The sequence below is a fragment of the Sus scrofa genome, chromosome 3, assembly GCF_054392235.1.
Source record: "Sus scrofa isolate SSC_HxYL_T2T_F1_AM1 chromosome 3, Sscrofa_HxYL_maternal_Yorkshire_Landrace_v2.0, whole genome shotgun sequence".
Lineage (NCBI taxonomy): Eukaryota > Metazoa > Chordata > Mammalia > Artiodactyla > Suidae > Sus > Sus scrofa.
Window position 1 is genome coordinate 70,150,456 of NC_139385.1, and position 12,139 is coordinate 70,162,594.

Sequence of the window (12,139 nt, forward strand, 5' to 3'; positions counted from 1 at the left end):
CAGTTGTGAACCCAATTAGTATCTATGAGAATGCGGGGTCAATCCCTGGCCTCACTCATCCGGCATTGCCATGAACTGTGGTGTAGGTTCAAGACATAGCTTGGATCCTGCTGTGTGGTGGCTGTGGAATAGGCCAGCTGCTGCAGCTCCAATTCGACCCCTAGCCTGGGAACTTCCATGTGCCTCAGGTCTAGCCCTAAAAAGCCAAAAAAAAAAAAAAACCCCAAAAAATGAAATAAAAATAAGGAGCTTAGAGTTCCCTGGTGGCCTAGCAGGTTAAGGTTCTGGTGTTGTCACTGCTGTGGCTCTGGTCACTACCGTGACTCGGGTTTGATCCCTGACCCTGGAACTTCTGAGTGCTTCAGGCAAAAAAAGAACAAAAAAGAAAAAAATTTAATAAGAAGCTTATTTGACAGCGTGCTGCTGTTCCCATTTCTTCATGCTGCTCCATGTGAATGCCACAGTGTAGCAGAGTGTGGGAGCTTACCTGGCAGAACTATGCACACCTGTCCAGACAGCAAAGAGCATCCCCAGAACTTGCACAACTGCATCTGTTCTCCTGTCTGCTGCAGGGCGGATGTCGTTGTGGTTACATTGAAAATCCACCAGTTCTGTGAAAAATATCATTGGGGTCACAAAGCCTCCTTGGTGGGTTTGACATGTTGTCTTGACATCCCCTCAACCCTCTGCCATGCTCTGCACAAAGGGGCTACCACCCCCATGGCTGACACTTTTCTTAGCTGCAAGGCTGGAAGACCTCCAAGCCAGCTGCAGCTCACTTCCAGGAGATGGGGATAGGATGATTCTCTTTTCAAGCATTGCACCCCAGAATCTGACCATCATTGTTCTTAGGGACCTGGTTCCCAAGATCCAAATGTCTGCAGGTTGACTCTGGTTCTTCTTCCATGGGCCGGGTGACATTCATGGATGGTCATCCTCCTCACCACCCTCCTGATTGCATCCTTTGGTCAGAAGGGCCATTTAGGAGTTCCCGCTGTGGTACAATGGGATTGGTGGTGTCTCTGGAGCATTGGGACGAAGACTCGATCCCTGGCCCAGCACAGTGGGTTAAGGATCCTGAGTTGATGCAGCTCAGATCTGATCCCTGGTCCAGGAATGCCATATGTTGCCAGGTGGCCAAAGATAAATAAATAAATAAATATTTAAATAAATAAAATAAAGAAGGGCCATTTAACACTCTTCTTGCAGTGGGAACAGAAACAAAACAAAATGGGAAGCAATCCAACATGAGGATTGCCTTCTCGGTGACCTATCTGGGGTTGGCTCTTTCCTTGTCACCCCCATTTATGTGAGTTAAGGCATAGCGCTATGTCTACACAGCCAGACACAGATACACACACACATACACACACATATCGATATGCCAGGGCATCATTACAACGGGTTTTCCTTCCCCAGCCTCCCTCATCTTCCATTTGGAAATGTTGCATGTACACGTGCTGAATCCACAATGATAAAGATGGATCGTATTGACTACAGCCTTATTGGAAATTGCAAAAATTCAGATACTGCTTAAATGACTATTAATAGGAAAACTCAGTTATGAAACGCCCACAAAAAATGCCCCCCTTTAGAAGTACGGAGCAGCTCTACATGTGCTGACATGAAAAGCTTTCTCTCTTCCATCATTAGATAAGAAAGGCAAGTTTCAAAAAAAACATGTGCATAGTACAATCACGTGTCTAAAGTGATGTATTAACACCTAGATTAAATCTGAGAGACACACTTAATTGTAACACACTTAACTGGTTTTCTCTAGAGAATGGAAGACGGTGAGAATTGAGACAGGGAAATTTCCCCCATTCTCTTTTTTGTATTGTCTGAAGTGCTTCAGAATACATAGCTTATGTAACTTAAAACATACTTTAAAAAACATTTCTAGGAGTTCCCTGGTGGCCTAGGAGTTAAAGGATCTGGCATTGTCACTACTGTGGCTTGGGTCACAGCAATGGCAAAGGTTCAATCCCTGGTCTGGAAATTTCTACATGCCATGGTGTAGCCATTAAAAAATTAAAATAAAAAAATTCTACATATAAAATGTTAAATGGCCCATGTTAAATTAAAGTAAGCAACTTGGACACTTTGGGTGGGGTAGGGTGGGACAGGGCATTGAAATCAAAGTGAAAAAAAAAAAAACAAAACCAAAAACCCAAAGCCCATCCAACACTGAAGTTTGGATCCCACAAGGGTGGTGCTGTTCTGCATACAGAGCTCAGCCCAAGCTGTGTTGTGACATGTGGCATCTGGGGGGTGTCTGGGACACAGTCCTTGTGGGGCAGAACTGGGGCAGGCACGTGGAGCAGATAATGCCAGGTGGTGTGTCTCTAGAATCAAGTCCCAGCAGCGTGAGGTGTGCCCACTGTGGGATTCAAAGCGGGAAGACCCAGAAGAAATGAGAGAAGGGCACCCACTATGGGGGGGAAGGTTTCAGGATGGTGTCAGACAACAAGGAAGGGGTCACATGTGTGCCAGGGTAGGACCGGGAGAACTGTGTCCACCCAAGCTAGGGATACAGAGGAACAAGGTCAAAGGCCCACAGTGAAGGAACTGGTCCTGGGGCTCAAACAGAACAGACGGTACAACAAAAGCAAGAGGAGCCCAGAGTTTGGATCATCTCAAACGCTGTCGTGGGTAAATGGGAAAGACCAGGGCAGGGAACTGGGCAGAAGCTGGGAGGAACCAGCACCCAAAGGCTCTGAAACAAGCCAGGGTTGAGCTTCCAAGCAGTCCTGAAGGTCATGAGTGGCTGAGGGAGTGAACCCATCAGATCCCCTTTAGGAGAGTAATGTTCACAGCAGGGTGGCTAGGGGGTTGGCCAGGAGAGGGACAGATGTAGAGGCTGCTGCAGTGGCCTCAGGATGGAAGGAGGTTGTGTGAAGGGGTTCAGCTGCTGGGGAACAGCCTGAAGGGTGTGGGCAGCAGAAAACTGCAAGCTAGGTGTAAGGCTTGAGTGGCTGCTGCCTGGTGGAAGTCGCCCTTCTGTAGAAGGGAGAAGGTCCTCCCTCCGTGAGGACCCCAGACTTCCCTGCCCCAGTCCCCCAGAAGTGGGCGAGTCACTAACTCTTCTTCTCAGCCCTCAGGGCCGGGTTTGTAGACCCAAGGTCCCAAAGGTGTCCGCGCTAGGGCCAATTCGGGTGAGGGCAAAGGAAAGGGACACTTCTCTCTCCTTTCCTGCTCACTCTCCCTCACTTCTTTCAGTCTCTCATCTCTGTCCTCCATCTCTGTCACACCCATAGGAGAGCTATTCCGAAGGGCATTTCCAAGCCCTTTTCCTGGTCCTCAAACCCACAATCCTCCACCGTCCCCAGCTTCCCGGCAAGGCTGCTTCGACGGTGCCCATTCACCGACCCCAGCCCCCTCTCTGGGCTGAAAGGTGACAACGACGAATAGGAGGGCGACTCTCATATCAGCAAGGCTTGAGGTGACATCACATCCTCCGAACGAGAAACCGAGAAACCGGGCTCGGTGGCCGGCCGAAGGGCGCAACTTCCCCCGTCGACGTCCTACTAGCTCTTGCGCGCCTCCAGGCTTCGAGCTTCCAGCGGAGCCGCGCCGCGGGGAGCGCGCCATGGCCTCGCTGGTGACCGCTCTGCTCCTGCCGCTGGTCCTGCAGCTCCGTGAGTTTGCGACCCTCGATGGGGGCAGGGGAGGGGCTGGTGGGGGGCGCAGGGCTCCAGGCTCAGCCTCGCTGCTTGCTCCCCCGCCCACCCCACCTCCCCCCCGCAGATCCCGCCAAGGTCCTCGGGTCCAGCTTGTTCCGGACGTCGCCGGAGATGGTGCAGGCTAGCCTGGGAGAGACTGTGAAGCTCCGCTGCGAGGTGATGCACTCCAACACACTGACAAGCTGTTCCTGGCTCTACCAGAAGCCGGGGGCTGCCTCCAAGCCCATCTTCCTCATGTACCTCTCCAAAACCCGGAATAAGACAGCCGAGGGGCTGGACACCCGTTACATCTCTGGTTACAAGGCCAATGACAACTTCTACCTCATCCTGCACCGCTTCCGCGAGGAGGACCAAGGCTACTATTTCTGCTCGTTCCTGAGCAACTCGGTTTTGTATTTCAGCAACTTCATGTCCGTCTTCTTGCCAGGTCCGGGAGCTGCCTACAGGCACGGCACCTCTCTATGTGGGGTTAGGGGCTTACGTCTGAGTCCGTTTTTCACTCGAACGCCCGGCTTTCCAGCTTCTTAGCGCCCCTGGGGGCAACGAAGATATTGTTCCCATTTCACAGACGAGGAAATTGAAGCTAGGGTGAAGCTGGGTAGGAACCGAAGATGGCTTTTTAGGTCCTCGTGATCTGGGCTCGAGTTCGGGTGCTTGTGTGATCCTGGACAAGTTATTTAAATTTTCTAAGTCTCCCTTTGCTTGTCAGTAAAATGCAGGTATCACCCCAAGCCCACGAGTTTCTGGTGGGGCCTTGGAGAAAGGCTGGGCGGAGGGGAGCGGGCTCCTGCGTTCGCGTCTGAGGCGCCGGGTGCGCTTCGCAGAGCAGGTCTCACCCCACCTTCCCCGCCCTGAGCGTAGAGCTCGCGCGGGCGGCGGTCTACGGCTTTTTCCCTGGAAAATCTGGAAGAGGCGCCGGCTGGGCAAAGGCGCGCGCAGCGGTAGGAAGGGTTCGCGCGCACCGCCTCAATCCTGCCTCCAACCACTGTTGCTCCCGCAGCAAAGCCCACCAAGACGCCGACTACGCCACCACCCAAGCGGACTCCCACCAAAGCGTCGCACGCCGTGTCTGTGGCCCCAGAGGTGTGCCGGCCTTCGGGCAACGCAGGTGAGGCGGGCGCGGGAATAGCCCTAGCCAGGGGCTACCCTGATCCTGGCGGAACAGCCCAGGGCAGCCCAAGCGGTGGGGAAAGCGAGAGCGGGAGAAGGACGTGCCTGCGCGGGCGGGGTGGGGTGGGGGATCCGGGCCCGCTCCTCAGTGTTGGCTTCTGTGTCGTCAGTAGACCCGAGGAAGCTGGACTTCGCCTGTGATCTGTACATCTGGGCGCCCCTGGTTGGGACCTCCGGCATCCTTCTCCTGTCACTGGTCATCACCATCATCTGCCACCGCCGTGAGTCCTAGGGAATCCGTGGCGGGGAGGGTCTGCCCGACTCCCGCTCTTTGCGCGGTTTGTTCAGGACCGCCCTTATGGGGAGTTGGGCTTGGGATTTCTGGGACTCTGAGCTGCACTGCAGGGCAGGACCTGGCCTTTTTTTTTTTTTTTCTTCCTCCTCAGAGAACGCGGGAAAACCTTTTCGCGCTGCTCCTTCCACTCTCCTCTAGGCTTTTAGAAAGACAGAGAGCCCTAGTCCAGGAGCGACAGCTGCGGGGGTGGGGTGTTCCATGGGCAAAACCCGCATCTAGCGCACAGGTCTGGGCTTATTACCAACATTCGGGCCCGGGGACGGGGGAAGGAAAGAGAGGGTCGTTGTGGGACCAGTGCCCAGGAGAGCTGGGTCAAAATCAAGACAGGCAGTGGTTTATCATTCCTCCCTTTCCGGAGAGCCCCATCCTCACCCCGCTTTGGATTCCACACGGTGTCTGTACTAAGCCACTGCTCACTCACATCTTTATTTGTAAAGTTTTTAAAATTGATGCGAAAATTTAAATCATTTTGCTGTGCACCTGAAACTGACATAGTAGTGTACATTGACTGTACTTCATTTTTCTTATTTATTTATTTAGTCTTTTTAAGGCTGCACCCTCACATATGAAGGTTCCCAGGCTAGGGGTCGAATGGGAGATGTAGCTGCCGGCCTACACCACAGCCACCACAATGCTGGATCCTTAACTCACTAAGGCAGGCCAGGGATGGAACCTGCATCTTCACGGATACTAGTCAGACTGGTTTTTGCTGAGCCACAAGGAGAACTTCTGTAGCTATTTCTTTGTAATATAATCTTCTTTACTGTGTCAATCATTACCATGCACTAATGTCATTTTACAGGCTTACCTTATTATGATAAATCTTTTTTTATAATGTCAATGTAGTTATTGTTTGCTTTAAATAAAAGAGTCACAGCTTCACCAGGGGGGAAAAAGAGTTATAATCCTAAATAAATAGGAAGGAGTCCCCATTGTGGCTCAGTGGGTTAAGAACCTGACTAGTTCCATGAGGATGAGGGTGTGATCCCTGGCCTCACTCACTGGATTAAGATCCTGCGTTGCCACAAGCCTGGGAATTGACCCCTGGCCGGGAAACCTCCATACACTGCAGGTGCAGCCCTAAAAAAAAATAACATAAATAGGTAAAGTGAAAGAGAAAGTATGTTGGGGACTATTGGCCATGGTGAGGCAGTCAATTTACTTCTTCTTTCTCCTTATCCAGGGAACAGAAGACGTGTCTGCAAATGTCCCAGGTGAGTCTCCAATAACCCCTGGGCCTGCTCATCCAGGCAGCCTTGGACACAGGTCCTGGCTTCCCAGGCAGCAGATGGTGGGAACCTTCCCCAGAGAGTGGCTATGGCAGTGGAGTCTGGGCCAGGGGGTCAGCATGACGCCTGAGGGAGAAGCAGAAGGCTGCCTCTGAGGAGAAAATGGAGGCCCAGGTTAGGCTGAACGGGAGAAACAGGGTGACTTTAGGAAAAGTTGTCTTATTTGGCCTAGAGCCAGAAAACCCATCTGAAGAATTTTCCCAATTCATCCTAGCTCCTCAAAAGATCTGAGGTCTCTTTATCTGGATGATTCCAGCTGGGTTTTGCTGTTGTTGTTTTAGGGCTGCACCCGCACCCGCGGCATATGGACGTTCCCAGGCTAGGGGTCAATTCAGAGCTGTAGCCACTGACCTATACCACAGCCACAGCGATGCCAGATCCTTAACCCACTGAGCGAGGCCAGGGATTGAACCCGAATCCTCTTGGACACTAGTCAGAATCGTTGTCACTGCACCATAACGGGCACTCCTATTGTTTTCTTAAGAAAATTTTCTTGGTCTAGCTTTTTTTTTTTTTTTTTTTTGAGAGAGAGAGGCAACCAACTTTATCACCTGAACCAAAGAAATAATGGCCTCAATGCCTAATTTCCTTGTGGCAGTTCAGGGCCTTGACTCGCTGCCAAGGACTGGAGTGGAAGACAGGAGGACCAGAGGTAGGGGCGCTTAGCTCTCTGGCAAGTTCAAGTGACTTTTTCCATCTGATTCCAGCCCATGATCATTCAGAAATGGTCAGGAAACAAACAATAAAAACAGGATCTGGAAGACAGTCCTCAGTCTCCTCTCTCCTTGGAGCTCAGACAGAGGCAGCCCTGCACTAACGCCTAACGACAACCACCCCCACCCCCACCCTAGCCAGCCTAGCACTGTGATGGGAGTTACTCGGGATCTTGCTTATCCTTGAAAAACCCCATGGGGGAGAGATCATGGTGCCATGTCACAGCTCACTGGCTCAGAAATCAGGAAACCTACCCAAGGTGGCAAGACACGATTACACTCCAGTTATCAATAATAATAACAGCCATTTGATGAAATCTAAAGTGTACCAATTACTTGCAAACTGTAAAGCAGTTATTGTGACCATCATTGTACAGATGAGGAAACTGAGGTCTAGGACATTTAGTGACTGGTCCAAGGCCATGCTGCTAGCAACCTACAGAGCTGCAACTTCTATCCAAAGCCTGGGTTCCTTCCTGTGGTCGGGGACTGGGGCAGGAGCAGGTGAAGGAGAACCAAATGTATTCATCTGTTCCTTTCAGTAGATGAAAATATTTAAAGTTTCATCCCTGGGGTTTGCATTTCACAATCCCTGAGAGTCCTCTGTGGGAACCCAAGTTCAGTGTCTCATACATCATTATTTTTAAACAATGAAAATGTTAAGAATTTTCAGTGCATATGCTAGAGATGATATATCAAAGGAATAAAGACTATTTCTATTTTGTTTATTTATTTATTTTTTTTTTATTTTTTTGGCTGAGCTGGTGGTCTGTGGAAATTCCCCAGGCCAGGGATTAAACTCGCACCACAGCAGCCACCCAAGCTTCTGCAGTGACGATGCTGGGTCTTTAACCCACTGCACCACCAGGGAACTCCCAGGGATAAAGACTCTTTAAAAGCAGAGAAGGATTTTTAGCAACTTCAGTATCTGGAGTACAGTTGGAGCTTTTGGAGAAGTGTCCCTTTTCTTTATCTTTTCTGACAATCCTGATTTTGAAATGAATAACCGAGACTAAAACCCTCCCCTGAAATACAAAGCTCTGCAGATGAAAAATTAGAGGAATTAGTCCACCTGAGTTAATGTACTCAGTGATGATCCAGGGTTGTTCAACTTCAACAAAGAGGTTTTAGAGGGTGGCGTGTGTAGACATGACACTCACAATGAATCAGCCCATTTAAGAGGTGTTAGCCTAGTTCTGAATTAACACATTTTTAGTGTGATATCAAATTTGGGTTGTCAAAGGGACTCTTAAGCAAAGTAGCTCTGCTTGGCTGACGGTGGTGGTTCGTTCACATCCTCCCCATGACTGTGAGCCTCCCGAGGGCTGAGAATCAGGTCGGCAGAAGGCTTTGAGCTTCTCTCACCTCCATGGAGACCTTGACAAAGACTCCAAGAAGCTAGACTAACCAGGTCCAGATCCTGGTTCCACCACCTCCTAGTTATATGACCTTGGGCATGTTCTCTAACCTTGCTAGTGGCTACCGTTTGGGTTGCCATGAGGGTGAAATAAGATGGCACACTGGAGTTCCAGCTGTGGCTCAGCAGGTTATGAACCCAACTTGCATCCACAAGAATTTGGGTTTGATCCCTGGCCTCGCTCAGTGGGTTAAGGATCCAGCATTGTCGTGAGCTGTGGTGTAGGTTGCAGACATGGCTCGGATCCTGTATTGCTGTGGCTCTGGCGTGTGCAGGCAACTGAATTTGACCCCTAGCCTGGGAACTTCCATATGCTCCAGGTGCGGCTCTAAAAAGAAAAAAAAAAAGATGGCACAGCCAAGGGCATGTTGCTGAGGTCATTCACCCAGTCCCATGCTGGTGCCCCAGGAACCCATCCTTGGAGCCCATGCAAGCTGGGAGGCTGGGGTTAGGGCGGGGTGGACGTGCATCGCACTGCAGGGGCTCTTGCTGCAATGACGGTCGCCTCTCTTCCAGGCCCGTGGTCAGACAGGGAGGCAAGGCCAGCCCTTCAGAGAGATTCATCTAACATGGCGACATGCCCCACGCAGCAGCCACTACAAGACCTCAAACTGAGACCTCTCCGGGCAGGAGAGCAAGGGTCCTTTCCTTTCCGTTTCCCCAGCCTTCCTTCCTTCCTTAAGTATTCTTCTCATTATTATTATTTCCATGGGGGTGGGGTGGGAAGGGTGACTTTTTCTTTGGGTGTTTACTTTAATTGACACAAAACGAGACTCTATCACGTCTTTGGTACACCGCAGGGGTTCGAACACCGTTGTGCTCACACACACAACGGTGAAGGGTGGGCAGGCCAGAGCTACCGCAAGCTGTGTTCTCAGAACCAGGCTGTGAGAGCTGGTGGGGGGTGGGGAGGCCCTCGGCACCCACACAGGCCAAACCTCTCCCCCTGCCCCCCATTTTACAAAGGAGTGAGGCTGAGGCCCAGAGATGGGGGGTGGCTGGATCAGAGCCCCAGCAAGGCTCCAGGCTCATCCTCCACAGCATTTGGGCCTCTCTTCCAGGGGCCTCTGTCTCAGCTGGGGGAGCTGTGTCTCCCACCTCAAGGAAACAAGGTTTGCTTGGGCACCTGTGATAGACTCTGCACTGTGCCCAGAGCCCCGGGGAGGCAATGCAGTAAGTCAAGGGGACGTGACAGAGGTCTACGGTGCAGTTGAACAGGATCAGATATATTTTTTTTAATAATCCAGCATGAAGTTATATAGATAACAGGAATTCCTCAAATAGAGTGGAAGGGCTGAACTGAATCCTGGAAAGTGAACAACACGACCTCTAAAGGAAATCCAATGCAAAAAATCTCTAAGTGGAGACACAGTGGCTCTCCCAGGGGACCCATGAAAGAGGGGAAGCCGCCCTTTGCAAATATGATTTGAGCATCGCGAATGTCGAACGGAGGTCGGCCCTCTCTAAATGTGAGATCTGATATTTGAACGTGCTCCTCGGATCATTGATGGGTTTTTTTGGTTTGTAAACACAGAATTATGACCGAGTAGCTGGCCTCCCCTGGACCAGCAGCTGTGGATATGGGGCAGACTCTGATGAGGAGGCTAGGAGCCCAGACTGCTGCCCTCTACGCGCATTTCCTCTCTTAACCATGTTGTACAAGAAATGCGTGCTCGCTGGAAGAAAAAACTAAATAATAAGAATCACCCATAATTCTTTACTTCTGGTATAACTCATTGTTAATATTATGGTGTACATTCTTCCTGATTATTTTCTATGCACGTATATAAAATGTATACTTTTTAAAAATGGAATTGTACTATGCTTTTAGAAGTGGTTTTAATAAACATTTCTGCTATATTTTTAATGGCAAGATCGCATTCCATTTTTGGTTGTGCCATAACTACGACTTGACATTTGATTGTTTCCAATTTTCCACTACAATAATAACAAATACTTCTAAAAGACTGCACACATCTTTAGGATAAATACCTAAAATCACCAGGTCACTGCCGCCTTTCACCTTGGACTCCCCATTTTCTCATCAATCAAAACCGATTTGTCTCTTCCTGTATCATGTTCCTTTCCTTTTCTTTCTTGGTAACAGATGAGCTGATACTCAGCTCAGCATAAATCACAAAATCTTCATTTTGTTGTTCAGGAAAAATATACATACTGAACAGTGTGGTAATCGTTAGGCTTATGTACAGCACCAAGCCTTACCATGAACACTCACAGAGCCAGCCTCAGGTCAGAAATAGAACTTTCCCTGCCCTCCAGAAACTGCCTTCCACGACAACTTTAATTGCTAGAAACTATCTACTTTTAGAGGAGTTCCCCCTGTAGCCCAGCAGGTTAAGGATCTGGTGTGTCTCTGTGGTGGGGTGGGTTTGATCCCCAGCTTGGGAACTTCCATAAGCCTTGGGTACAGCACTTAAAAAATATATATATATACTTTTAGAGAACAAAAGTCAAGAGGAAAATGTGGGAGTTCCATTGCTCAGCAGTAAGGAACCCAACGTGTATCCATGAGGACTTGGGTTTGATTCCTGGCCTCACTCAGTGGGTCAAGGATCCGGTATTGCTGTGGCTATGGTGTAGGCCGGCAGCTGCAGCTCTGATTTGACCCCTAGCCTGGGGACTTCCAGATGCTGCAGGTGTGGCCCTAAAAAAAAGAAAAAAAAAAAAAAAAGAGGAAATTGTATCCCCAGAGTGGGAAAGCAGACGTGAAACCTGAGGAAATTCCTTTGCTGCAGAATCTGGCTCTTGCCCCCTCCTCCCCAACCTATGAAGCTAAACAGAGCAGTGGGTGAGGGGGACATCCCAGGGACCAAGGTCCAGCTTGGAGCAGTGTCAAGCTCTGGGCTGTCTCTGGGTTCCCTGGAAAAGGTGAGGAGAAGCATCCAGCCAAGGGTTCTCCTTGCGAGGATGGTGAAGCACCAGTCTCAGAGAATCTGAGTCAGGGGTGAAGCCAGGAAAAGGGCATTTCCTCTCCAACCTGCAGCTCAGGTGGCGAGCAGCTGGGGAGAGCACACAGGAGGCTCCAGAGGAGGTTTAGAGGGTTGAATTGTTAATTTTTTTTCATACCCTATACAAAAGGATTCCACTTAACCACAAATAAAATGGTAAATAATAATTTGGAGATTAAAACTATCAACATAGGGAGAAAAAGCATTCATCAGCCTGGCCCTCAAGACCAGGAAGAAAACAGAAAGCCTATCTGCGGCCCATGAGGCTTAAAGCACACTGGGGTGGGCTGCAAATCTAGGCTCAGGGCTTGCCAAAAACCACAGACCTCCAAACCTCTTGTTCTACGCAGACGGAAGGAGCGCCCACAGCACAAAGCTGGAGGCCTCAGGTTCGAACAGCAAAATTTTACTTGTCAGTCCCTAGCCCGAAGCACTTTTTTTTTTTTTCTATTTTTCTTTTTTTAGGTCTGCACCTGTTGCATATGGAAGTTCCTGGGCTAGGGGTCAAATCGGGGCTGTAGGTGCTGGCCTTCACCACAGCCACAGCTACGCCAGATCCCCATTGCCTCTGTGACCTATACCACAACTTGTGGCAACGCCAGA

The 12,139-nt window shown here is 49.9% G+C and overlaps 1 protein-coding gene across 2 annotated transcripts; it reads left to right on the top strand.

Moving 5' to 3' along the window:
* The first annotated feature begins 3,424 nt into the window (after nt 1-3,424).
* CD8A (CD8 subunit alpha) lies at nt 3,425-10,440 on the top strand. Of its 2 annotated transcripts, none has more exon segments than NM_001001907.1 (6): nt 3,425-3,638; nt 3,748-4,110; nt 4,684-4,791; nt 4,967-5,074; nt 6,332-6,362; nt 9,084-10,426. In NM_001001907.1, coding segments are annotated over 6 exon segments (711 nt in total). In that variant the 5' UTR covers nt 3,425-3,589; the 3' UTR covers nt 9,136-10,426.
* Nucleotides 10,441-12,139: the final 1,699 nt, after the last annotated feature.